Source organism: Arachis hypogaea, chromosome 13 (genome assembly GCF_003086295.3).
Source record: "Arachis hypogaea cultivar Tifrunner chromosome 13, arahy.Tifrunner.gnm2.J5K5, whole genome shotgun sequence".
In the NCBI taxonomy this organism is placed as follows: Eukaryota; Viridiplantae; Streptophyta; class Magnoliopsida; order Fabales; family Fabaceae; genus Arachis; species Arachis hypogaea.
In genome coordinates, this window is record NC_092048.1 from 12,680,347 (window position 1) to 12,701,666 (window position 21,320).

Here is a 21,320-nt window from a genome sequence, read left to right on the forward strand (position 1 = left end):
AAATTAAATTTTCATAGAAATAATCCTAACCGTATCCAAACATCCTGGATATAAGCCAGCCTCGTTAAAAACAGTTAAAAACGGCTCGACTTTACCCATTTCCACTCCTGCACACAACATAACCTCCATAACCACACATAGTTCATGGATCTACCAACGCAATCTTCAGCTCAGTGAGTGAACTCGTTCGTGTTTCCAGGAGAAAAGGATGATGCTGGATTTGGGTCCGTTCTCAAGCGAGAACTTCGACTCTAAGAAATGGATCAACGCCGCTTGCCAGAGCCGTCACCAGCAGGAGCCAGTCGACAAGCACTTTGTCGACATGGAGATGAAAATCCAGATGGTCTCCGAGGAGATCGCCGCCTCCCTCGAGGAACAGAGCGCCGGCGCTCTCCTCCGAGTCCCCCGCGCCACCCGTGACGTCATCCGACTCCGTGACGATGCCGTTTCTCTCCGCTCCGCCGTCTCCGCCATCCTCCAGAAGCTCAAGAAGGTACGTGTGTCTGCTATAATGTGCGATTCGCTATGCCTAGATTTGAGATCAAATCGGGAATTTCATATTTGTCTTGCTTTGAGCTTTTCCAATCTCTCGTGCTGAAGAATGAATTGTTGATTATAGTCAATGCATAGTGTTATTTGTTAATCTAATTTTGAATTTTGTTGTGCTAAGTTATAGATCTTTAAACGTGGTTACTTGTAACGAACTATGCACCATAATATTTGCACTGAGATCTAACTGGCTAACTCGGAGCAAGCTTGTGTTGGATTGGTTATGTGAATGCATTAAGGGGAAACCGTGTATTCCTTTTTCTGAATATAGTTGCTATAAGCTTACTCTATGCTGCTTTATATTTGTTTAAGATAACACTTCTTGTAGTTTTCATCGCACCCCCCCCCTCCCTCTCTTTTTTTCCTTTTCCGTGGAATAGAGTTGTTACTTTGGTTTCGTGGTGCTTAGGCAACACATGTTTCAAATTCGGGTTCTATATCAGCTCAATGGGATTGTTAGTTTTGTTGCATTGATGTCACTTTTATTTTAGTTCTGTGCTTTCTTTTTCATTCTAATTCTAAGAGTTCTTTTTAATCTTCCTGCTGACTCATGGTTGAAATGTTCGATTTATATACGTCTGAAGACCCACCCTGACCTTTTCCTCATGCTCAACTTTTTTATTTCTTATAGGCAGAGGGATTGTCCGCTGAATCTATAGCAGCCCTTGCTAAAGTTGACAATGTCAAGCAGAGGATGGAAGCTGCTTATGAGACATTGCAGGTAAAGATTGTTAATTTTCATATTTTGAGTCAAAAGTTCACATTGATGTAGCTCAATGAGATAACAAAGCAAACTATCTTTAATTGCATTGTAATGACAGGATGCTGCTGGATTAACTCAATTAAGTTCGACTGTGGAGGATGTATTTGCTAGTGGTGATCTCCCTCATGCTGCAGAAACTCTGGCTAATATGAGACATTGCTTGTCTGCTGTTGGGGAGGTACTGATTTCCACATTGGTTATGTTTTATGTGCATGTGATTTGATTTTTATCAGAAGATGTTGTGGGGGTTGTTTTTGACTTACCATCACTTCTTGTATGTAGGTTGCTGAATTTGCCAACATAAGAAAGCAACTTGAAGTCTTGGAAGATAGGCTAGACATGATGGTGCAGCCCCGCCTTACTGATGCATTATCGAATCGCAAGGTTATTATTAATTTTATTTTTGTGAAACCATGCACTTATGCCTTATAAATATAATCTGTAGTAACTTTAGATTGTATCATTGTCAATCAGGTTGATGCTGCCCAAGATTTGCGGGAAATTCTAATCAGAATTGGGAGATTTAAGTCTTTAGAATCGCAATACACAAAGGTTCACTTAAAACCAATAAAGAAGCTCTGGGAAGATTTTGACTCAAAAGACCGAGCCAATAAGTCTGCAAATGAGAAGAACGAAATGGAGAGGATATCAAGTAGTGGTGATTTTCAGTCAGCTTTGCCAACAATATCGTTCTCCAGTTGGTTGCCAAACTTTTATGATGAACTATTACTTTATCTTGAACAAGAATGGAAATGGTATTGTTTTTAGAGATAATTTTTACCCATAAAGCAAATAGTTGGAATGCTACTAATAATATTAAGTACTTTTTGGGTTAACATCTCAGTCATATGTTAATTTTGGCCATTTACTTTTTAAGTTCTTAAAGCAAACTGGATTAGATTAAGAATAAAATCATACTCAAACCTTGATGCTATTGGATTTTCTTTCACCATATCTTTCTATTTAAAAAATAGCAAGAATAAAATGGTACTAAGTACTAACTATTGCTTGCAGGTGTATGATTGCTTTTCCAGAAGATTATAAAACTCTAGTCCCAAGGCTACTAAGTGAGACTATGATGTCTATAGGTTCCAGTTTCGTATCTCATATCAATGTTGCCATTGGAGATGCTGTTCCTGAAACGAAAGCACTTGCTAAAGGTTGTTCTTAGATGTTTTACACAATTTGCTGTCTGAGAAAACTGGTATAATTTATACAAACTGACATTTCAACTCTTTAATCCTTGCAGGCTTATTGGATATATTATCTGGAGATATGCAAAAGGGCATTAAGATTCAGACTAAGCATCTAGAGGCATTGATTGAATTACACAACATGACGGGTACATTTGCAAGGAATATTCAACACTTATTTTCGGATTCTGATGTCCGAGTTTTAATAGATGTCCTGAAAGCTGTGTACTTGCCATATGAATCATTTAAACAGAGGTATTTTTTTTTTCTTTAATGTATAATAAGAAAGGCATAATTGAAATTTTGATAAATGAAGTTTGTTTGCTAGTGCTTTGGTAGTGGCCTCATTATTATTGACAAATTAGAGGGGCCTGAGAAAGAGTATTAACATATTTCTCAGATTTGTTCCTCAAAACATAGAAAAACAAAAGAGGCATAGAAAAGTAAATCTAAATGAATAGTGGGGCGTCCTTACTGATCTTTTGGCTCATTGTACACATAAATTTTTTCTCCAATTCTTTGAATTATTCCTTTAATTACTTTATCATTATTTATGGGCATATCTTACAGGTATGGACAAATGGAGCGTGCCATCCTTTCCTCAGAGATTGGAGGAGTAGATTTAAGAGGAGCTGTTATTCGAGGTGTGGGAGCCCAAGGAGTAGAACTCAGCGAAACAGTTCGCAGGATGGAGGAGTCTATTCCGCAAGTTATTATACTTCTTGAAGCAGCTGTGGAGAGATGCATCAACTTCACTGGAGGTTCTGAGGCAGATGAGCTAATTCTTGCTCTTGATGACATAATGTTACAGTACATTGCTACTCTGCAAGACACTCTCAAGTCACTAAGAACTGTATGTGGTGTCGATTATGGTAGTGATGGTACAATAAAGAAGGAAACGGAGAAGAAGGATGGAAACCCAAATGCTCGAAGAGTTGATTTGATCTCAAATGAAGAGGAGTGGTCCATAGTTCAAGGGGCATTGCAAATCCTGACAGTTGCAGATAGTTTGACAAGCAGGTCTTCTGTATTTGAAGCATCTTTGAGAGCTACACTTGCTAGATTGAGCACGAGTCTATCCTTTTCAGTATTTGGTTCAAGTTTAGACCAAAACCAGACAATAAGAAGTAGTAATGAAGATGGGGAGCCATATTTTGGTGGAAGGGCTGCCTTGGATATGGCAGCTCTGCGGCTTGTTGATGTGCCGGAAAAGGCTAGGAAACTCCTTAACCTTTTGAATCAGGTATAAATAAGACTAACTTTATTGCAATCTCATTTTCTTAAGTATATGTTTTGGTTTAGAAATAGATACAAAAGGATATGGGATTCAATTTCAATATCTAGATCTGGAGGAGCCTCGAAATATACTGCCTAATTCCACACTTGCCCTTCTAACACATTCTTCTCCAGTCCACATTAAAATCCCCTAGCAGCGTGCTTTAATGTAGCAGTGATTCAATTTCCCCAATATAGTTTACCTCCAACAAAAATGCTAATTATTGACATTGGTAAATATATAATTTGACGAAAACATATCAACAGGAGACTCAAGGTTTAGGCAATGTTCATGTGGAATTGGTGCCTTTGCCCAGGCTCATTAATCTCTATTTCCTCTGTTATGTGCAGAGTTTCCACCCCTCTATGCCTATGAATTGATTTGTCTGAAGAAGAGAACCTAAAAGGAAAAAGAAAATGATTTTCTTTCATTTGACTTGAGCGTTCTACAACAATTACTAAAAATGTTATTCTTGAAAATTTCAAATTCACCCCCATTTTATCCAAAAAAGGTTAAAATCAATGAATGTGAATTTGTTTCTAAGTTCATCTGTTTTTAGTTGTGTTGGTATTCTTTTGCTATGCGCCTACGTACTTTGTCTTCTCAGTTTATATACTTCTTCTGTTGGTCTCTGTCATTATGTAAAAATATCTCTGGTTTTTGCAGTCTAAAGATCCCCGATTTCATGCACTTCCTCATGCATCTCAAAGAGTTGCAGCATTTGCTGATACAGTGAATGAACTTGTATACGACGTCCTCATATCTAAAGTACGGCAACGCCTCAGTGATGTGTCCCGATTGCCAATTTGGTCATCAGTAGAGGAGCAAAGTGCTTTTCATCTTCCTACCTTCAGTGCATATCCACAGTCCTATGTGACCAGTGTTGGTGAATACCTTCTTACTCTACCCCAACAATTGGAGCCACTTGCTGAGGGAATCTCTAGCAGTGAAAACAATGATGAAGCTCAGTTCTTTGCAACTGAATGGATGTTCAAGGTATAACTCATACTTTGATGGATGCTTAAAAGTTAGGAAGAATCAATTTTCCCTTTTGTTTAATATAGGATAAGGAGTGGCATTTCTTCCTACAGTTTTGTGGATGCTTCAGTTTGAGGTTAATATTCTTGATTAACACATTTAATTCAGCTTCTGCCTAGATATACAAGTCTTGACTCAATTGGCCTCTCAACTAGCTTAGAACACCTCTTTTGAGTAAAAACTTCCCTTTCTGGCAATGCAGTTGAATTTATTCCCTAAAGTTAGAAAGATATGACTAGGTTTTAAAGTTTACCTCTTTGCCGTTGCAAACAACACAAATATACAGATTATTTGAAATTATTGCAATTATCATGTCTTTCTCAGGCTATTCGTCCTCTTTTCATATGAAAAACAGATAATGACCTACTTTTTTTTTTGGACTAAAATATTATTAGGTCGCAGAAGGGGCAACAGCACTGTACATAGAGCAATTGCGTGGGATTCAGCACATTTCGGATCGTGGAGCGCAACAGCTGTCAGTTGATATTGAGTATCTTAGTAATGTGCTATCCGCTTTGTCGATGCCAATCCCCGCTGTTTTGGCCACATTCCAAAGTTGTCTCTCTGCGTCAAGGGACCAGTTAAAAGATCTTCTCAAGTCAGATTCAGTAGATATGCCAACAGCAAACCTTGTGTGCAAGATGCGGCGAGTGAATTTAGATTCATGAGTGTTTGCTTGCAAACCTTATGTAGTTGAGTTGCACCCCCTCCTCTTCTTTTTGAAATGTATTCTTGATTTGCAGAGAACATTCTTTTACTTCGGCAATACCTACTATTAGCATTCTTTTTTAGTTTTAGGGTGAGCATGTGACTCTACTTGCATATTGAATTAGTAACTAGTCAGATAAAGCTTACAATCTGCATAATGGTTATAGTGTATATTGGAAAAAAAGATTAGTCTTTCAGCAAATAATGTATATCATTGCTTTTTTAGTAACGCGTTTGTGCTCGATGCTAATCTGAGGATGTAACCGATTCCGTTACTGTTTTTGTTCATTTACACAAAATACACATTGCGAGGCAATCAACTTCACCACCTCAACTAAAGCTTTATATGGCTTCATCAAATCCCTTCTTTCAATCCCCTCATTTTATAAACCAACTCAATATCTGGATATGCAATCCCTTTCTTTCAATCCTGATATTGTGGAACCAGAATAATTTATATGCAAAAGTTTGAAATGCAATATTTATAAATAAAATATAAGAACTAACATTCATTAGGTTTATCATGGATCTAAACTTTGGGTAACATGTTAAAAGCTATCTGCTTAGGATGGAGCCGTGGTGTATGATATTTATACAACGTTGGGGTAGATTGTAATAGTATTTACCATTTACATATGTTTGGAATGAACGTTAATGTCTTAAAAGCATAAGACTAAGGAGCATGATTCCAAATTATTCAAAATTTCTGTAATAAAATAGCGAGGAAAATTTTTTTTAAAACGTTACGAATGAATTACTGCTAAATAGATACTAAAAGATAACAAGAAAGTTCTACAACCAAACAAAATACTTAACCAAGTCCAACCAAGTGTTTCAAAATTCACGCGCGCACGTTCTTCACCTCCTGTCGGTTGTCGCTCTTCTTCTTCTTCTTCACCCTTGTCACGCACATTCTCTTCCTCCTCCTTCGGCATCTTTTTCTTTTGTTATTGTGGTCATCACTACTTCCTCCTCCACCTCCACCACCACCATTATCATCATCATCATCGTTATTATTGTTATTGTTATCGTTATCTCGTGTTTTTTTCTCATCGTCGTTCTTTTATTGTTGCTATTCATTATTGTATTTTTTTTCTTTTTCTCTTCCTCTTTCGAGTGATTTTGCAGTATTATGTGTTTCTTCTTCTTCTTCTTTATTTGATTTTTTCTTATTTTTATTGTTGTTAAGAAAATAAAACAAGAAGAAGAATCATGAGAAAGTAAAATAAGGAGAAAATGAACAAGAAAAGAAAAAGATGATAATGATGGAGAAGAAGACGGAGGAGGAGGAGGAATTTGCTTGTGCGTCGTCATTATTAAATAATTTCAGTACATTTTGGATTGAAATAAGGTTTGTTTTGAACCGAATTTGTTTGTGTGTCATCATCATTAAGTAATTTTGGTGCATTTTGAATTTAAATAACGTGCACTTGGTCTGTATTTATTTTGAACAGAGTTTGTTTGTGTATCGTAATAATTTCGGTGCATTTTGGTATGAGTTTGTTTGTGTGTCGTCATCATTAAGAAATTTCGATACATTTTGGATTTAAATAAGATGCACACAATTCAAAATTCTTCTTCCTCTTCCTTCTCTTATCCTCTTCCTTCTCTTATCTTCTATTTTGTCATCTTCTTCTTTTTCATCTTTTTTTTTTTCCTTCATTTTCTGCTTTTCATTTTATTTTTTCATAATTATTCTTGTTTTACTTTCTTGAGAGGAATAAAACCAAGAAAAAGAAAAGAAAAAAAAATAAATTTCGATTCATTTTCGCTAAAAATTCAATCCAATAAGTGTAAACCTATATTTATTCAACTAAATAAGATTGTAATACAGTACAAATATGTTCATAAGTTTAATATAAAAAGCAATGCTACTAAAAGATGAAGTAAGAGCAACAGAAAAAAAAAAAGAAAAAAAAAGGAAGAATAAAAAGAAGAAAAAAATGTGACATTAAAGAAGACAATTTTAGACTTTTGTAGCAAAATATATGCTATTGTTAAGAAATTTAATGTTATCTTTCTAATAAATTCGGCACGATTCAAAATTTTTCTTCCTCTTTCTCCTCATCTTCTACTTCATTTTTCTATTCTTTTTCATCTTCTTCTTATTTTATTTTATTATAATTCTTTTTGTTTTACTCTTTTAAGAAAAATAAAACCAAAAAAAAGAGAAGAAAAAATAAAAAAGAAAAAAAAATAAGTAACTGCAATAACATGAAAAAAGAGGAGGAAAAGAAAAAACAAAAACAAAATGCAGCAACGTAATAATAGCACCAATAGAAGATTGAGGAAAAGGCACGAAGGTTGGAGCCGTTTTTCATATTCTTTGAGCACAGCACGCAAAATGTCTATGAAGCGGATGTTTAATTTACGTTAGTGAAGCGCACACACGCTGCATGTAATTAAAATAGTTTTTGTTAGATTTAGACTAACTCAATTAAATTTGATTGTAAACAAAACTTGGATGCATAGGTGGACATTGAAAATAATATATACTATGATATTTGCAAAAAAAAAAAAAAAAAAAAAAAACATGATAATACAAGATAATTCTTTAATGGTGTGTTTAAACAATATTCTGATTCTAATCTTTAGTGTTTTTATAAGATTTTGAAAGTAAATAAAGAATTTAGGTTTGTTTCTCATTTTTACTAAAAAAACTTTTTTTTTTCGGGTTGATACCAAAAAAAGATTTTAAATAAGCATTTGTTATCATTTATTTTATTTTGTCTATTCAGGTCAAAGTATTTATAGTGATATCTTCAAGTTATTAAAATGATAAATTTTGTTAAAAAAAATTTAAAATTTTACAGTAAAAAGTATTATTTTTACCATAAAATTTACCTTTTTTTTTCTAAAAATAAGAAGGTTCGAACTCGCGACTATATTATTTAAATTATAATTTATTGGCCCATAAAATATACAGTTTACTAATTAGTATTTTGTATATTTCATTTAAATCAAAATTCTGTTTTCAATTTTTATCCTCCTCTCATAATTTTTTTTTAGTTTTTGCTAAAAAATATATATATATTATTTACGTGCCCAGTAAAATACTAGAATAACGTACCCATGAGTCTTGGTTCTTTAACTTGTCTTTACGTAATCAGTCTTTTGCCAACCCTAACAATTTCCCCAATCGGCCAATCTTTCTCTGCTCATCTACAGAGAGTCATCCTTCGTTTGGGATTCGGATTAGGGTTTCCCAATCGCCACTTTCTCACTCATCTTGCAGCCATGGATGCTCAGAGAGCTCTTCTTGACGAACTCATGGGTTCAGGTACTTCTTCCATTCTCTCATTCCCCAAAACATTTACTTCCTCGTTGTTTCTAAACTGAGGAAAATAAAAATTCGATATTTGATGCTTCCAAGTTGATGAATTTGGTGTGTGTTTCTTGTTCCTGTGTGGAAAAAGCTCGCAACTTGACGGAGGAAGAGAGGAAAGGATACAAAGAAGTGACGTGGGACGATAAGGAAGTGTGTGGATTCTACATGGTGCGGTTTTGCCCTCACGATCTCTTTGTCAACACTCGCAGCGATCTTGGTGAGTTTTATTTGTTGATTATGTTGCTTCTTGCTGAGAATTGAGAATTGATGAGAGTTGACCATAACTAATGGATTCTATGACAGATGATGAAATTTGAGTTATTTGTTGTAATCTAGATTGTTGCTCTCTTGTGAAGAAATTTTAGAAACTTTGTTTATATTCTTATATCTTCATATCTGTCATCCTAAGGGCACACTTGAATGAAATCCTAGTTAATAAAGGTAAAGAAGTAATGACTTGATTTTGTAATGTTATGCTTTGCATCATAATTAGCTTTATATGAGGTTAGTTAATTAATTCTTTAGAAGTTTATTTATAGGAACGTTCTCAATTTTACAAGAGGGTGGGTGAGCCTTAGTGCAAATAGTTTGATTTTAAATATAAAGCTGTGTACATTCTCCCTTGAGCCCATCAAGCAGGATCCTTGTGCGCTGTTGTGCCCTTTCTTTATGGATTTTATTTGCTCGTAATATTTTATTTATTACTTATTTGATTTTTATTTATATTTGCATAAAATTGCTGCAGGACCTTGCCCAAGAATACATGATCCGAAGTTGAAAGAAAGGTGAACAAGTAGATCTATTCTATTCATATAAGGTTTTGTGTTTTGTTAAGGAACCGTGTCAAATTTCTAATAGTGGACTGCATACTATGAATCCTCTTGCTGTCATTATTTCCTAAATGAATATGTAAGAAAATCATTGTGTCTCTGATGTTAAACATTGTTGACTTGATTCTCATCAGCTTTGAGAATTCCCCAAGACATGATGCATTCGTACCCAAATTTGAAGCTGACCTTGCTCAGTTCTGTGAGAAATTGGTAAGCTACCTACATGTTTGCTGACAGTCAATTAAGTTTATTCTCTTCTATATGTTAATGAATAATTTCAATTTTTATAATTACAGGTAATGGACTTGGATAGAAGAGTAAGACGTGGGCGAGAACGTCTTGCTCAAGAGGTGGAGCCAGCACCAGCGCCTCCATTGACAACTGAAAAGTCTGAACAGCTATCCGTGCTGGAGGAGAAGATAAAGAATCTTCTGGAACAAGTTGAATCTTTAGGTGAAGCTGGGAAGGTTGATGAAGCTGAAGCTCTTATGAGGAAGGTACTGAATATGATTCAACACCTTTCTTTGCATGCATTTACTATTGATCTTTTTTTTTTAAGTTTCGATGGTCTCTATTGCATAAGAGCACTTATAAATATTTATCTTGGGAGGATCTCAACAACTTTCACTTTGAGCTTCACATTGCTTTTAATTGTCTGTTATAGGTGGATGCACTCAATGTTGAGAAAACGGCATTAACACAGCCTCAAAATGATAAGGTGTTGATGCTTGGTCAGGAGAAGAAGATGGCACTATGTGAGATATGTGGTTCTTTTCTTGTGGCAAATGATGCTGCAGAAAGGACTCAGTCCCATATTACTGGGAAGCAACATGTTGGTTATGGCATGGTTCGCGATTTCATATCCGAATACAAGGTCAATTTTGTTGTCTAAACTCATATTCTAATTAAAATACATGAAATGTTTTTTATGTTTATATATTGATATCATAATTCAGGCTGCCAAAGAGAAGGCTGTTGAAGAAGAAAGATTAGCCCGGGAAAAAGAGGCAGAAGAGCGAAGGAAACAGAGGGAGAAGGATCATGAGAGAAGACGACGAAGTGATTCAAGTGATAGGGACAGGCATCGGGATAAAGATCGAGATAGGGACAGGGATAGGTACAGAGATAGAGACCTAGATCGTGAAAGGTCTCGGGAGCTGGATGGTAGAGGTAATCGAGATGGGGGAAGGGGCATGGATTCTAGGTTGAGGAATGGAAGAAATGGAGGCAGAGACAGGTACCACAACAAAAGCAGGTCACGCTCCCCCGTTAGGCACAACTACAGGCGGCACTCCTGAAATCTGGTTTCTCAAATTTGGGGAATTTCTTGATAGATGTCGGAATTTGAATTAAAAAGAGGTAGATCTTAATATCCCAAGACTTAGATAAATATGTGTTTTGGAGTCCTGAGTTTTCTCATCATCAAGGGTGAATTTATTTTGTTTCTTATGTCAGAGCTTTGTTGAGACTATACAATCTCCCTTCCATCAATATTATTTATGGAGAAAAAAGGGTTGAGGTAGGTATTTTACTGTTGTAATTTTTTCCTCTTGCATGACTGATCTCTGAAAGTGTAGTCCAGTCTTTCTTTACTCGCATTTTCTAGAAGTCATTTGATCGGTTTAAGATGTCAGACACAAAATTACATGCATGGTTGTCATTGCTGCTGAGGGGGATGGTTTTCTCATGTTTTGAGGTAACCTGTGAATCTTATATCCTGAGAAAAATATGATATTTGTTCATAGTAGAAATCATGTTTGGTTTCCCGTAATCCTTTTGTTTCATTACTTTGCTTCTTAAGTTGATATAAACCAGCACAGGGTTTAAAAATGCTGCTTGTTGACATGCATTTGACATTGAGCTACATACCAAAGGCACCAGTTTAGAAGATATGGGTAACATACCGAATCTGTTGTTAGTAATCTCCCAAATCCATGGTGTCCTATTTATAATATATCTGTCATGATAACATAAATTAACTCTATATTCCCTAAACCCCTGGTATCATTGTAGATGAGTTTCCTATTGCTGGAGGTGCTGAATAGGTAGGCTATGTTGATAGAGTTGAAGCAAAAGCTGATTTTTTGCTAAACTTGGTTTGATTTAGCCAAATTGGCCTTTAAGAGGAAAAACAATATCAAAACTAATTGTGAAAGTTAAAGATTTTTCTTTTGGGTGTTAACTCATTTTAAAGCACTCTAATTTCAAATCTTATTTCACAATGTAATTTTACTTTTAGTACATGTTAATTAAGTAAATTATTGGGGAAAAAAAATATTTTTAAAGTTGAATTATTATATATATATATATATAAAAAGAAAATATGCCATAGTGCAAATTGATAACCTTCACTATGCTGAGCCTATAATGGTCCAAGCTTGGCCTATGGAGAAAATATAAGTTTTTGGTACACCATAAGTAGTTGATCCTAATGATTTACCATAAGATGCAATGACTTATCCTGTATCCAATTTGACTTAATAGGAAAATCTATGTTGTTGTAGTTGTACAATTAAGAAGCTATTTTGACGAATTTGGATCTGGTATGGAATCCATTAGGTTGTTGGATCTGGCATAGAATCAATTAGGTTGTTAGACTACAACCTTGTTAGAAATAATGCTTCTGTTGAAGATTTGCCGGGGAGCCGCTTCAGTTGAAGATTCGTAGAACCGGAAACACATGATTTTTTTTGTTTTAATTTTTGGATTTTCTATGTAGCCATTTGCATGGAAAACTATCAATGAGATGGGATTGGGATGTATGATGCCTCTTGTTGGAAGAACGGGAGCAAGTCGAAAATAAGGCTTATCTGGAGAATAATCTGAATATAATGTCCAAATTTGTTGTTACTTTGGTACATTCTTCAGTCTTGAATAATTGTAATATTCAAGCTAATAAAACTGGCATTTTGGAAGCGATGCAAGCTTTTCTTCCCTTTTCTTAGAATCTCACAACTTAGATTATATTCTGTTACCTTCCGTCACACTTGAATGTCTAATGATTTCATAGTTTCCTAAATTTTAATTAGTTGGGTAAAAAATAAAAATGAAATTTAAACTACTCTATGACTATGAGCAGCAATGAAAGTAAAATCATTGTTTCTTGACTTGTGTGTTATTAAATTTAAGTTTTTGCTAAGGCAAGCCTGGAAAAAGTACAACCTCACTAAAGAGGGTTAAAATTTACATTAATTACGGATTAAGGGACAAGCAAATATTTTCCTGAATTCCTTACAAAATTAGAAGCTTGTACTCTATTATTCTAAACCAAATAAAAGCTTTATCTTTTTAGGTGTAACCGTTTTTTTTTTGGGTGAAAAAAATATAAACTATCATTTAGGTGTGACTAAAGTATTATTTTTAATTATGCATTTCTAACCATTAAAAATATAAATTAATTTGTCAATGAGTTATAACTCAAATGGCATAATCTCTTCATATTCACCTAGAAGTTGCGAATTTGAGCCTCATTCCAAAGTTTGGAAAAAAACATAAAAATTAATTTGAATTTGATATACAGCAAAGATTGACTTAGTTTGACAAAATTAATTACTTAAAATGTTTAGTAAAACTACCCAATAAATTATTCATTTCAGATAGTTTTGTTGAACAAACTGAATCTTCAATACTAAAAAGTTAGTTTTATCTTTTATATCTAGAATTGGTGCTCGAATTTACTATCTTTTTCTTTGAATAATGACAAATACAAAAAAATTGAATCCCAGCTTTACACGCACCATTAAGCAGCAGATAACAACAAAATCAAGTCCTCAAATATGCAACAAAATTCTAGTGACACAAAAAAAATGAATGGTCTAACTACAAGCATCTCTTATCCAAAAACAAAACCAGCTTCTGTGACTCTAGTTAAATTAAACTTCTCTAAATATTATTATCCCTCTTTGAAGAAACCAATTCAGTTATCTATGATTAAAACCATTTCTATTACCATTTTGGTCCTCCAACCATGAATGACACAGTAGACAAACTTGTGATCTTCCTAGCAAAGAGAGATGGCATAGACAAGCTTGTGAAGACATTCCAATATGTCTCAAAGCTTGTAAACTACCATGTTGAATCCACAGACTCTGACATGGCTAAGAGGTTCAAGAACTGGGAAGTTGCATCAGGACTAAGCCGAAAAGCCTTTCGAACCGGAAGGTTCTTAACCGGCTTCAACGCTCTACGGCGAAATCCAGGTTCATCAAACACTCTAAGGCTACTAGCAGTTCTTGGAAATGCTGGTGAGATGGTTTACTTCTTCTTTGACCATTTTCTTTGGCTTTCAAGGATTGGAACCATTGATGCAAAGTTGGCAAAGAAGATGAGTTTCATTTCAGCATTTGGTGAATCAGTAGGGTACATATTCTTCATCATTGGTGACTTCATTTTGATGAGACAAGGTTTGAAGGAAGAGATGAAGCTGAAGAGGAGAATAAGAAACAGCAATGATAATAGTAAGAATGATGATAAAGAATCAAAAGAAGAAGTAGAAGAATTGAAGAAAAGGGTTCAGAAGATAAAAGGTGACAGAGTAATGAGGCTAATGGCAGTGGCAGCAAATGTTGCAGATTTGTTCATAGCAGTTGCTGAAATTGAACCAAATCCATTTTGTAATCACACAATCACACTTGGTATTAGTGGTTTGGTTTCTGCTTGGGCTGGTTGGTATAGAAATTGGCCTTCATAAACACGAATATTTCCCAGTTTTACTGTAATTTTTCAAAGTTTTAATAATAATATGGATGTTTATTTATCTTAATTTGTTCATAATTTTGTTCTACTCTTTTATTATACTGGTTTTCAATGCAATTCTCTGCAAAAGTTCCCCTGACTAGTGACTACTAAAATCACCAAGCATAATGTTATGTTTTTGTATGAATTTTTTTTTTTTTTTGGTAGTGATGTTGGGGTGGGGGATAGGTTATGTATGGTTCAGTTTTCGTTGTTTGCACCAATGAAAAGTATGCTTTTTAATTACTTATTTCTTTCAAAAATACTCTTTTTTTTTCCCTTACAAAATACTTAATAGAAAATGAGACAAAATCTTTGACTCATCATTAAACACACACTATTAAATAATGAATAATACACTCTTTATTAATTAAGAACTTTTTACTAAATAAATAAATTTTAATTCTTTATTTTATTAGAAAATTTTCAAATGTTCTTAAAACACCAATATTTTAATAATTTTAATTATTTATTTTAACTAATATATATTATATATTTTTTTTTATAATTAAGATTGACAGTTAAAATTATTAAAACATCAATGTTCTAGAAATATTTAAAAATTTTTTATTTTATTATGTTGTATATAATAATTAAAATTTAAGAAGATAATTTACAGTATTTTGATATTTTAAATTATTTATTTTAATTAATATATATTATATATATATTTTAATTGAGATTGACAGTTAAAATTATTAGAATTAATGTTTTAAAAATTTTTAAAATTTTTTTATTTTATTATGTTGTATATAATAATTAAAATTTAAGAAGATAACTTATCGGTTCCGCTACGTTACCAACAGCATATCTGCCAACTTCTGCCAACTCTTAATTATAATTATGTTTTATGGAAGTGTGTTCGTGGATGTGTCTAATAAAAATGTCTTTTTTATAGCTGTGTTTAATAGAAGTGTTTTTATAGATATATTTTCTGGATGTGTCTCTTTATATATGTATTTAAAATATATTAATTATTAGACACATCCACAAACACACTTCTATAAAACACAATTATAAGAAGTTGGCAGATATGCTGTTGGTAACGTAGACTTTTCCATAACTTATTAATCAAGTTAACCAATTTTTTTGGATTTATATTTATTTTTTAAAAAATAAAGTTCATAATACCTTTTATGGTAGATAATTTTCTAAAGAAGATACTGCATTCTTTATTTTACTTAGAACTTTGCCGAAAATTTTTTAATCGCCTGATAATAATCATAAGATAAAATCTTTTAAAACGGACACTCTAAAGTCTGAACAAAGTACTAGTTTAAACAATAAATTTGTTTGGCAATTAAACACAATAATCGTATTTTTTAAGTAAAAGATATTCTACCAACCCATAAAAAAAAAAAAAAAATATTCTGTACGAATCCCTACATGGAATATTGTCAACTACAGATGCACGATTCTTTTGCATTAGACAGAAACAAAATCCTGGCGCTTTCCACATAAATTAAAAATGGGTTTTGCTAGCCATTGGTCAAGGTTTCTATTTTCTATTGAATTGACTATAGTATCATCATTATATAAAAAAAATAAAAAGAGTGAACTATTAATCCGGCTCTTGATCATAATGATAATGCCACCACTCAAAATAAAAACGATTCATTTTAATTTTTATCTACTATTTTCGTGACACAATATAGTTTTTGCAGATATTTCTCCGTCAACTTTAAACGAAAAATACTCAGGTTCAGAAATAGACAGGGACCTAATTATTTCTAAATTAAAATTGGTTAGGAATTTATTTGTGTCTTTTTTTAAATAATATATTTTTTTATTTTTTATTTATTATATTAATATTTTTTCAATAAATTATTAAATATATGGTATAATAAGTACAAACTAATTAATAAATTATTTAAATTTAAAAATATCATTTATTATGAAATTAAATAAACAATTCTCATTATTTTAAATATATAAATAATAAATATTAAAATTCAGTTAACACATTAATAATAATAACCCTATGATATACTATTAGTATTATGATCTAGATAATTTTTACAATAAAATAAAAATAAATGAACACATTATTTGATATATAGTAAAATTTTTTTGAGTAATAACAAATTTAATTTTTTTATCTTTTTAAACTAAATTAATAATTCTATTTAATATCTTTACACTAAAATATACTATAAATATATTACTAATACTAAATAAAATATAATATAATATATATTTATATACAATATCATAAACTAAACATCTTGAATTCCAGCCTCACTCTAACTTTAAAAAAGAAAAACCTTTACTTTAATTTTGAACTTTTGGTACACTTATATATTCGTGTAAAATATCATACACAATTCTTTCATCAAAATGTTGTTAAATAAAACATTTAAATAATATAAAAATAAATTTTTTATTTTTAATTAGCACAACAATATATTGTTAGCCAATGAATTATACCTCAAATGGCATAATGTTTCCATACTCAATTAAGAAGTTGCGGGTTCGAATCTCCTATCTTTAATAAAAGAAACAATACATTATTAGACATTTATATTATCACTGTATTAAAATTAAATCCATATAAATTATACATTGCCTTGGCCGAATTGATTAAATTCTCAATTTCCTTTTTTAAAAATTTGTGTTTTTGTGCTTTTATTTTTTATTTTTAGTATTATTTATCTTTTAAATTGTGAAAAATAAAAAAATATAAAATAAAAACAATTTTTTTTATTTTACAAAATAAAAAAAAATACAAGCGCAATTTTTAAAAAAATTTTCTTCTTTTTTTATGATAAAAAAAAAGTGAAAACAAAATCTATAATACTCCAAACTGCAAAGTCTTCTAGTCTGCAAAGTCTTCTTAGCTAAGGACGAAGGAGGCGTAACAATAAGGGCGGTTAAGTCAAAGGCAGTGCCTTGAAACAAAACAAGAGAAAAGCTGCTTCATTCCCTTCCTTCGCTCTCGATTAACAAGGTTCCCTTGTTTCCCCAATCCCTCAGATCTATCTCATTTTCTTTTTTCATTTTCCAATTTTCTTGCATTTTCTCGCCATCAAACGCACTCAATTTTCTTTTTTCTTTTGGGTGAGGTTAGATAAGTTGATGGCGGAAAGGAAGCAATCGAGTTATGTGAAGCTGGGAAAAGATCATGGGCCTCTCGTTGATATCACTCCTGGCGAGCTCAATCAGCCAATTGAGGTTCCTCAGGTCAGATTTCAGATTTTAATTTTTCTTTCCCCTTTCCATTATATGTTACTTTTGAATCAGTTATTTCTTTCACATTTGCTATTGTTGCATTTTCCTTCTTGATTATTGGGTTTCTGTTATGTTATTTTCTTCCCAGAGGGGGTAAATCGTGTAAATCAAGGTTTTGAATTTTGCAGTTCTAGTTATAGTTTTGGAAAATCATGGGTAAATCATAAATGCATCTGGTGCAGCTGCAATTGATGCTGAATTGCGGTTGCGGAGCGTGATTTGAAAACATTTGGAGGTGTATCAACTTCTTATTCGCAATCTAAACCTAATTCTACAGTGATTAGGTTGATTATCAAAATGTGAATGTGGGTGGGGTTTATCTTGTTGTGGACGGTGAATTTTCTGGCTGATTTACGATAATGCTTTAGATTTGACTCAGAAGGATTAGTTATCATGTTTCTGTATTATTTTTTTTAAAGAAAATGTCACTCTATTTTTAGGGATTTCCAAGTGGAAGCAGCAAGAAACTGTTTGAGAACTTGTGTTGGCGTTGCTTTGGGCGCTTTGAGTGTGTTTGCTAATATATATATATATTTTTTTTTTGGCGACTAGTGTGTTTGCTAATATGTAGATATATATTTTGGTCATGGATTTTCGGTATTGTGCAGTTGGCTGTTCGCAAGTGCCCTGAATGTAGACAGCCACTACCCGAAAGCTATTCGCCTCCGGCAGATGAACCTTGGACGACTGGGATCTTTGGATGCACTGAAGATAAGGAAAGTTGTAAGTAATGCATTAATGGTCAATGTTAATAGTCTGTTAATATTTTTTTTTATGCTGTAATTGCCTTCAGTTTGATATAATCTAAACTAAGTCTATATAGGCTAGAGTGGATCCATGACCATGAATTCATTGAGTACTGACTAGTTGGCAGAAACTGAGTTGCATAGACATTTGACAGCATCATTGTAACATAAAAATTAACCGAACACTTTCTTTGATCACTTTGTTGTCCTTCTTGCAAAACGCAGTCATACTTTGTTTCATCAATTATGATCAGCCCATGCTTCTTTCAACACAAAGGATTGATATGTATGGTTATGGTAGAAGTTTGTACTTTGCAGTGACGTGGTTAGACATACTGTAGTGGAGAGTTGCTTCCTGTTTATATTCTTTCGACCTTCATTGCAGGCTTGACAGGGCTGTTTTGTCCTTGTGTGTTATTTGGGCGCAATGTAGAAAGCTTGAGGGAAGACACGCCTTGGACTGGGCCATGCTTGTGTCATGCCATTTTTGTTGAAGGTGGCATTTCGTTGGCCATAGCAACTTTAGCTGCAAATTCCCTCGTTCCTGGTATTGATCCAGGGACAGTATTCCTTGTTTGCGAGGGTTTATTCTTTACATGGTGGATGTGTGGCATTTACACTGGTCAAGTTCGGCAAACCTTGCAGAAGAAATATCACTTGAAGGTAATTCTTTGTCACTATGTAAAACTAGTCGAAATCCAAGCTGAACTGGCATATAACAAATATCCATTTACTGAGAAATATGGCTGCTGTATTCTGCTTGCTTTAGAATTACGATTAATAATGGAGAATAAAAAATGTTGTATACACCAAAAATCAGCTACCATGTATTTGTATATAAATACATGTGTTGTTTAACTCATTTTCAATGTATATTTTGTATTTCAATATGTATTCTATATGGATGGCTGATTTGGTAGCCAATATTCTGTGTACACATACCATGGTTGATTCACAAACTTGGAGGATAGGCACTGCCCATCACAAAAAACTTGATAATGTTTGAATCTGGCATGTTGACAAATCCCCTTGTGGTTCCAAGCAGAGGGTACTTCTACATGTTGATATCTTTGAGTCTTTACTCCGTTTTTTACATTTTCTGTGAGTGCAGGACTCGCCTTGCAATGCATGTTGCGTGCACTGCTGCTTGCACTGGTGCGCCTTGTGTCAGGAGCACAGGGAGATGAAAGGCCGGCTCTCGGATGATCTTTTCTCGGAGATGACCATCGTAAACCCTCCTCCAGCGCAAGAGATGACCACTTCTACTCATACCGATGATGATCACAAGGAAAATCCCGAAGCATCTTCGGCTAACAATGGCGAGCACGAGCATACTCATTTAGAAATGCAGGCTATATAGGATATAGTATTGTTGATAGCATGGCTTTTGGAACATTTGCCTTGAGTTTTTCACCACATTTTGTGAGAATTCTCTGAAGTAGGTTTGTCCCTTGGGTTGGAAGAAAACATGTGAGGGAGCTTAAAGTGGATATGGCTTCATTTTTTCAGTATACATACAAGTTCCCTTTGGAGGAGCTTTCTCTTTATCATATATACACAACTCATTCATGGTTTAAAAAGCCAGATTATATCAAAATCCTTGTTTTCGGAATCTGTTTTGGGGCTTCGAGCAATCTTCAAGTCTCTTCCTTTAGTTTTCAGTTTTCACCAATGATTTTTAGAAATAAAAATGCTAATTTTTTATATATTTGTTTTCCAACGTTTTAGGGAACACAAGTTAAATTTGATCATTTTCTAAAGCTCTCTTACTCACCAAATCCCTCTAACGTTTCATATCATCGAAATTCTATTACTAGTGTATGTACCGTACTACGTATAAGATATATTTACTTTTTTTACAATTATATTTGAAATATATTTTTAAAATAAATTATCATAAATATATTTATCTTATATAAAATAATTTTATAATTTTTTTTATTATTTATATTAATACCAAACAATCTATAAAATAAAGAAATTCACAAAGTACCTGTATTTAATAAAGAAAAGTTGTTGTATCCAGTAAATAAATAAATTGATATTTATAAAAAAAATGAACTAAAATATTTTAAAATGAATTTATATGTATTCACTAAATGTTGTCAAAATAATAATAATAATAATAATAATTTGAGTAGTAAAAAATAATAATATATTATTAAAAGGCATTAACAAATCTCTAACTATTTAGATATATTTAATAGACAAAAATAATAATATACTATATTTAAAATATTCTATAAAAAAAATAAAAAATTATTTAAAAGATATATATTATTTATAAAGATATAAAAAAAACTCAAGATAATTATTAAAAAATATATAAAATAATATAATTAGTTATAAATTTATCATAACTAATCATTAAATATTAATAAAAATTAATTTTTAATACATAATATTTTTTAAAAATGCTATTAGTAAACTGATACCAAAATACGTCATGTCACTAAATTTGAATCTAAAACTTATGTTCATGAATAATAAAATGAAATACTATATATAATATTTACAAAAATATAAGAAAGAAGCGTGATAATTTTTAAAAGAATATAAAATAAAATAGTAAAATTATTAATTCATGAAAATATAAAAAAAATAACAATCATTATTAAAAAGACATAAAATAAAATATTATAATTATTAACAAATTTAAAATTAATCATTAAATGTTAATTTATCAAATATTTTTCTAAAAATAAATGAGAAGAGGTAGGTATTCAAACTGGCAACAAAATGCATTACATTAGTATGTTTGGTGTCAAAATATAACCTATTATAGAATTAGAATTATTAATGATTAATATGATGATTCACTCACTAAAATATAAGAAAGAATCGTAATAATAATTATTAAAAAGATATGAAATAAAATATTAAAATTATTGAAAAATTTCAACATAAATAATCATTAAATGTTACTT

At 32.3% G+C, this 21,320-nt stretch overlaps 4 protein-coding genes across 7 annotated transcripts; all 4 read left to right on the forward strand.

Annotated features, from left to right (window-relative positions):
* LOC112737284 (conserved oligomeric Golgi complex subunit 7) lies at nucleotides 1-5,756 on the forward strand. Its single transcript, XM_025787116.3, has 10 exons — nucleotides 1-493; nucleotides 1,181-1,270; nucleotides 1,371-1,490; nucleotides 1,595-1,696; nucleotides 1,787-2,067; nucleotides 2,327-2,472; nucleotides 2,562-2,760; nucleotides 3,076-3,748; nucleotides 4,448-4,777; nucleotides 5,215-5,756. The coding sequence occupies exons 1-10, from the start codon at nucleotides 209-211 to the stop codon at nucleotides 5,485-5,487; spliced, it is 2,499 nt and encodes an 832-aa protein (XP_025642901.1). The 5' UTR covers nucleotides 1-208; the 3' UTR covers nucleotides 5,488-5,756.
* Nucleotides 5,757-8,574: 2,818 nt separating this feature from the next.
* LOC112737285 (uncharacterized) lies at nucleotides 8,575-12,600 on the forward strand. Of its 4 annotated transcripts, none has more exons than XR_003168930.3 (9): nucleotides 8,575-8,807; nucleotides 8,944-9,072; nucleotides 9,601-9,640; nucleotides 9,820-9,895; nucleotides 9,982-10,182; nucleotides 10,350-10,559; nucleotides 10,642-11,044; nucleotides 11,141-11,204; nucleotides 12,405-12,600. XR_003168930.3 is itself a non-coding variant. In XM_025787117.3 (7 exons), the coding sequence occupies exons 1-7, from the start codon at nucleotides 8,600-8,602 to the stop codon at nucleotides 10,981-10,983; spliced, it is 1,206 nt and encodes a 401-aa protein (XP_025642902.2). In that variant the 5' UTR covers nucleotides 8,575-8,599; the 3' UTR covers nucleotides 10,984-12,600. The 4 variants fall into 4 exon arrangements, 1 of the variants encoding a protein (XP_025642902.2); XR_003168929.3 differs by lacking the exon at nucleotides 12,405-12,600 and adding an exon at nucleotides 11,320-11,456; XR_003168928.3 differs by having other exon boundaries at nucleotides 11,141-12,600.
* Nucleotides 12,601-13,273: 673 nt separating this feature from the next.
* Nucleotides 13,274-14,441, forward strand: LOC112737287 (peroxisomal membrane protein 11B). The gene has a single exon (XM_025787120.3). The coding sequence runs from the start codon at nucleotides 13,653-13,655 to the stop codon at nucleotides 14,373-14,375; it is 723 nt and encodes a 240-aa protein (XP_025642905.1). The 5' UTR covers nucleotides 13,274-13,652; the 3' UTR covers nucleotides 14,376-14,441.
* A 2,747-nt stretch (nucleotides 14,442-17,188) lies between these two features.
* Nucleotides 17,189-20,007, forward strand: LOC112737288 (cell number regulator 6). Its single transcript, XM_025787121.3, has 5 exons — nucleotides 17,189-17,366; nucleotides 17,487-17,599; nucleotides 18,256-18,370; nucleotides 18,779-19,056; nucleotides 19,505-20,007. Exons 2-5 carry the CDS (start codon nucleotides 17,495-17,497, stop codon nucleotides 19,751-19,753), a joined length of 747 nt encoding a protein of 248 aa, XP_025642906.1. The 5' UTR covers nucleotides 17,189-17,366; nucleotides 17,487-17,494; the 3' UTR covers nucleotides 19,754-20,007.
* The last annotated feature ends 1,313 nt before the right edge of the window (nucleotides 20,008-21,320 follow it).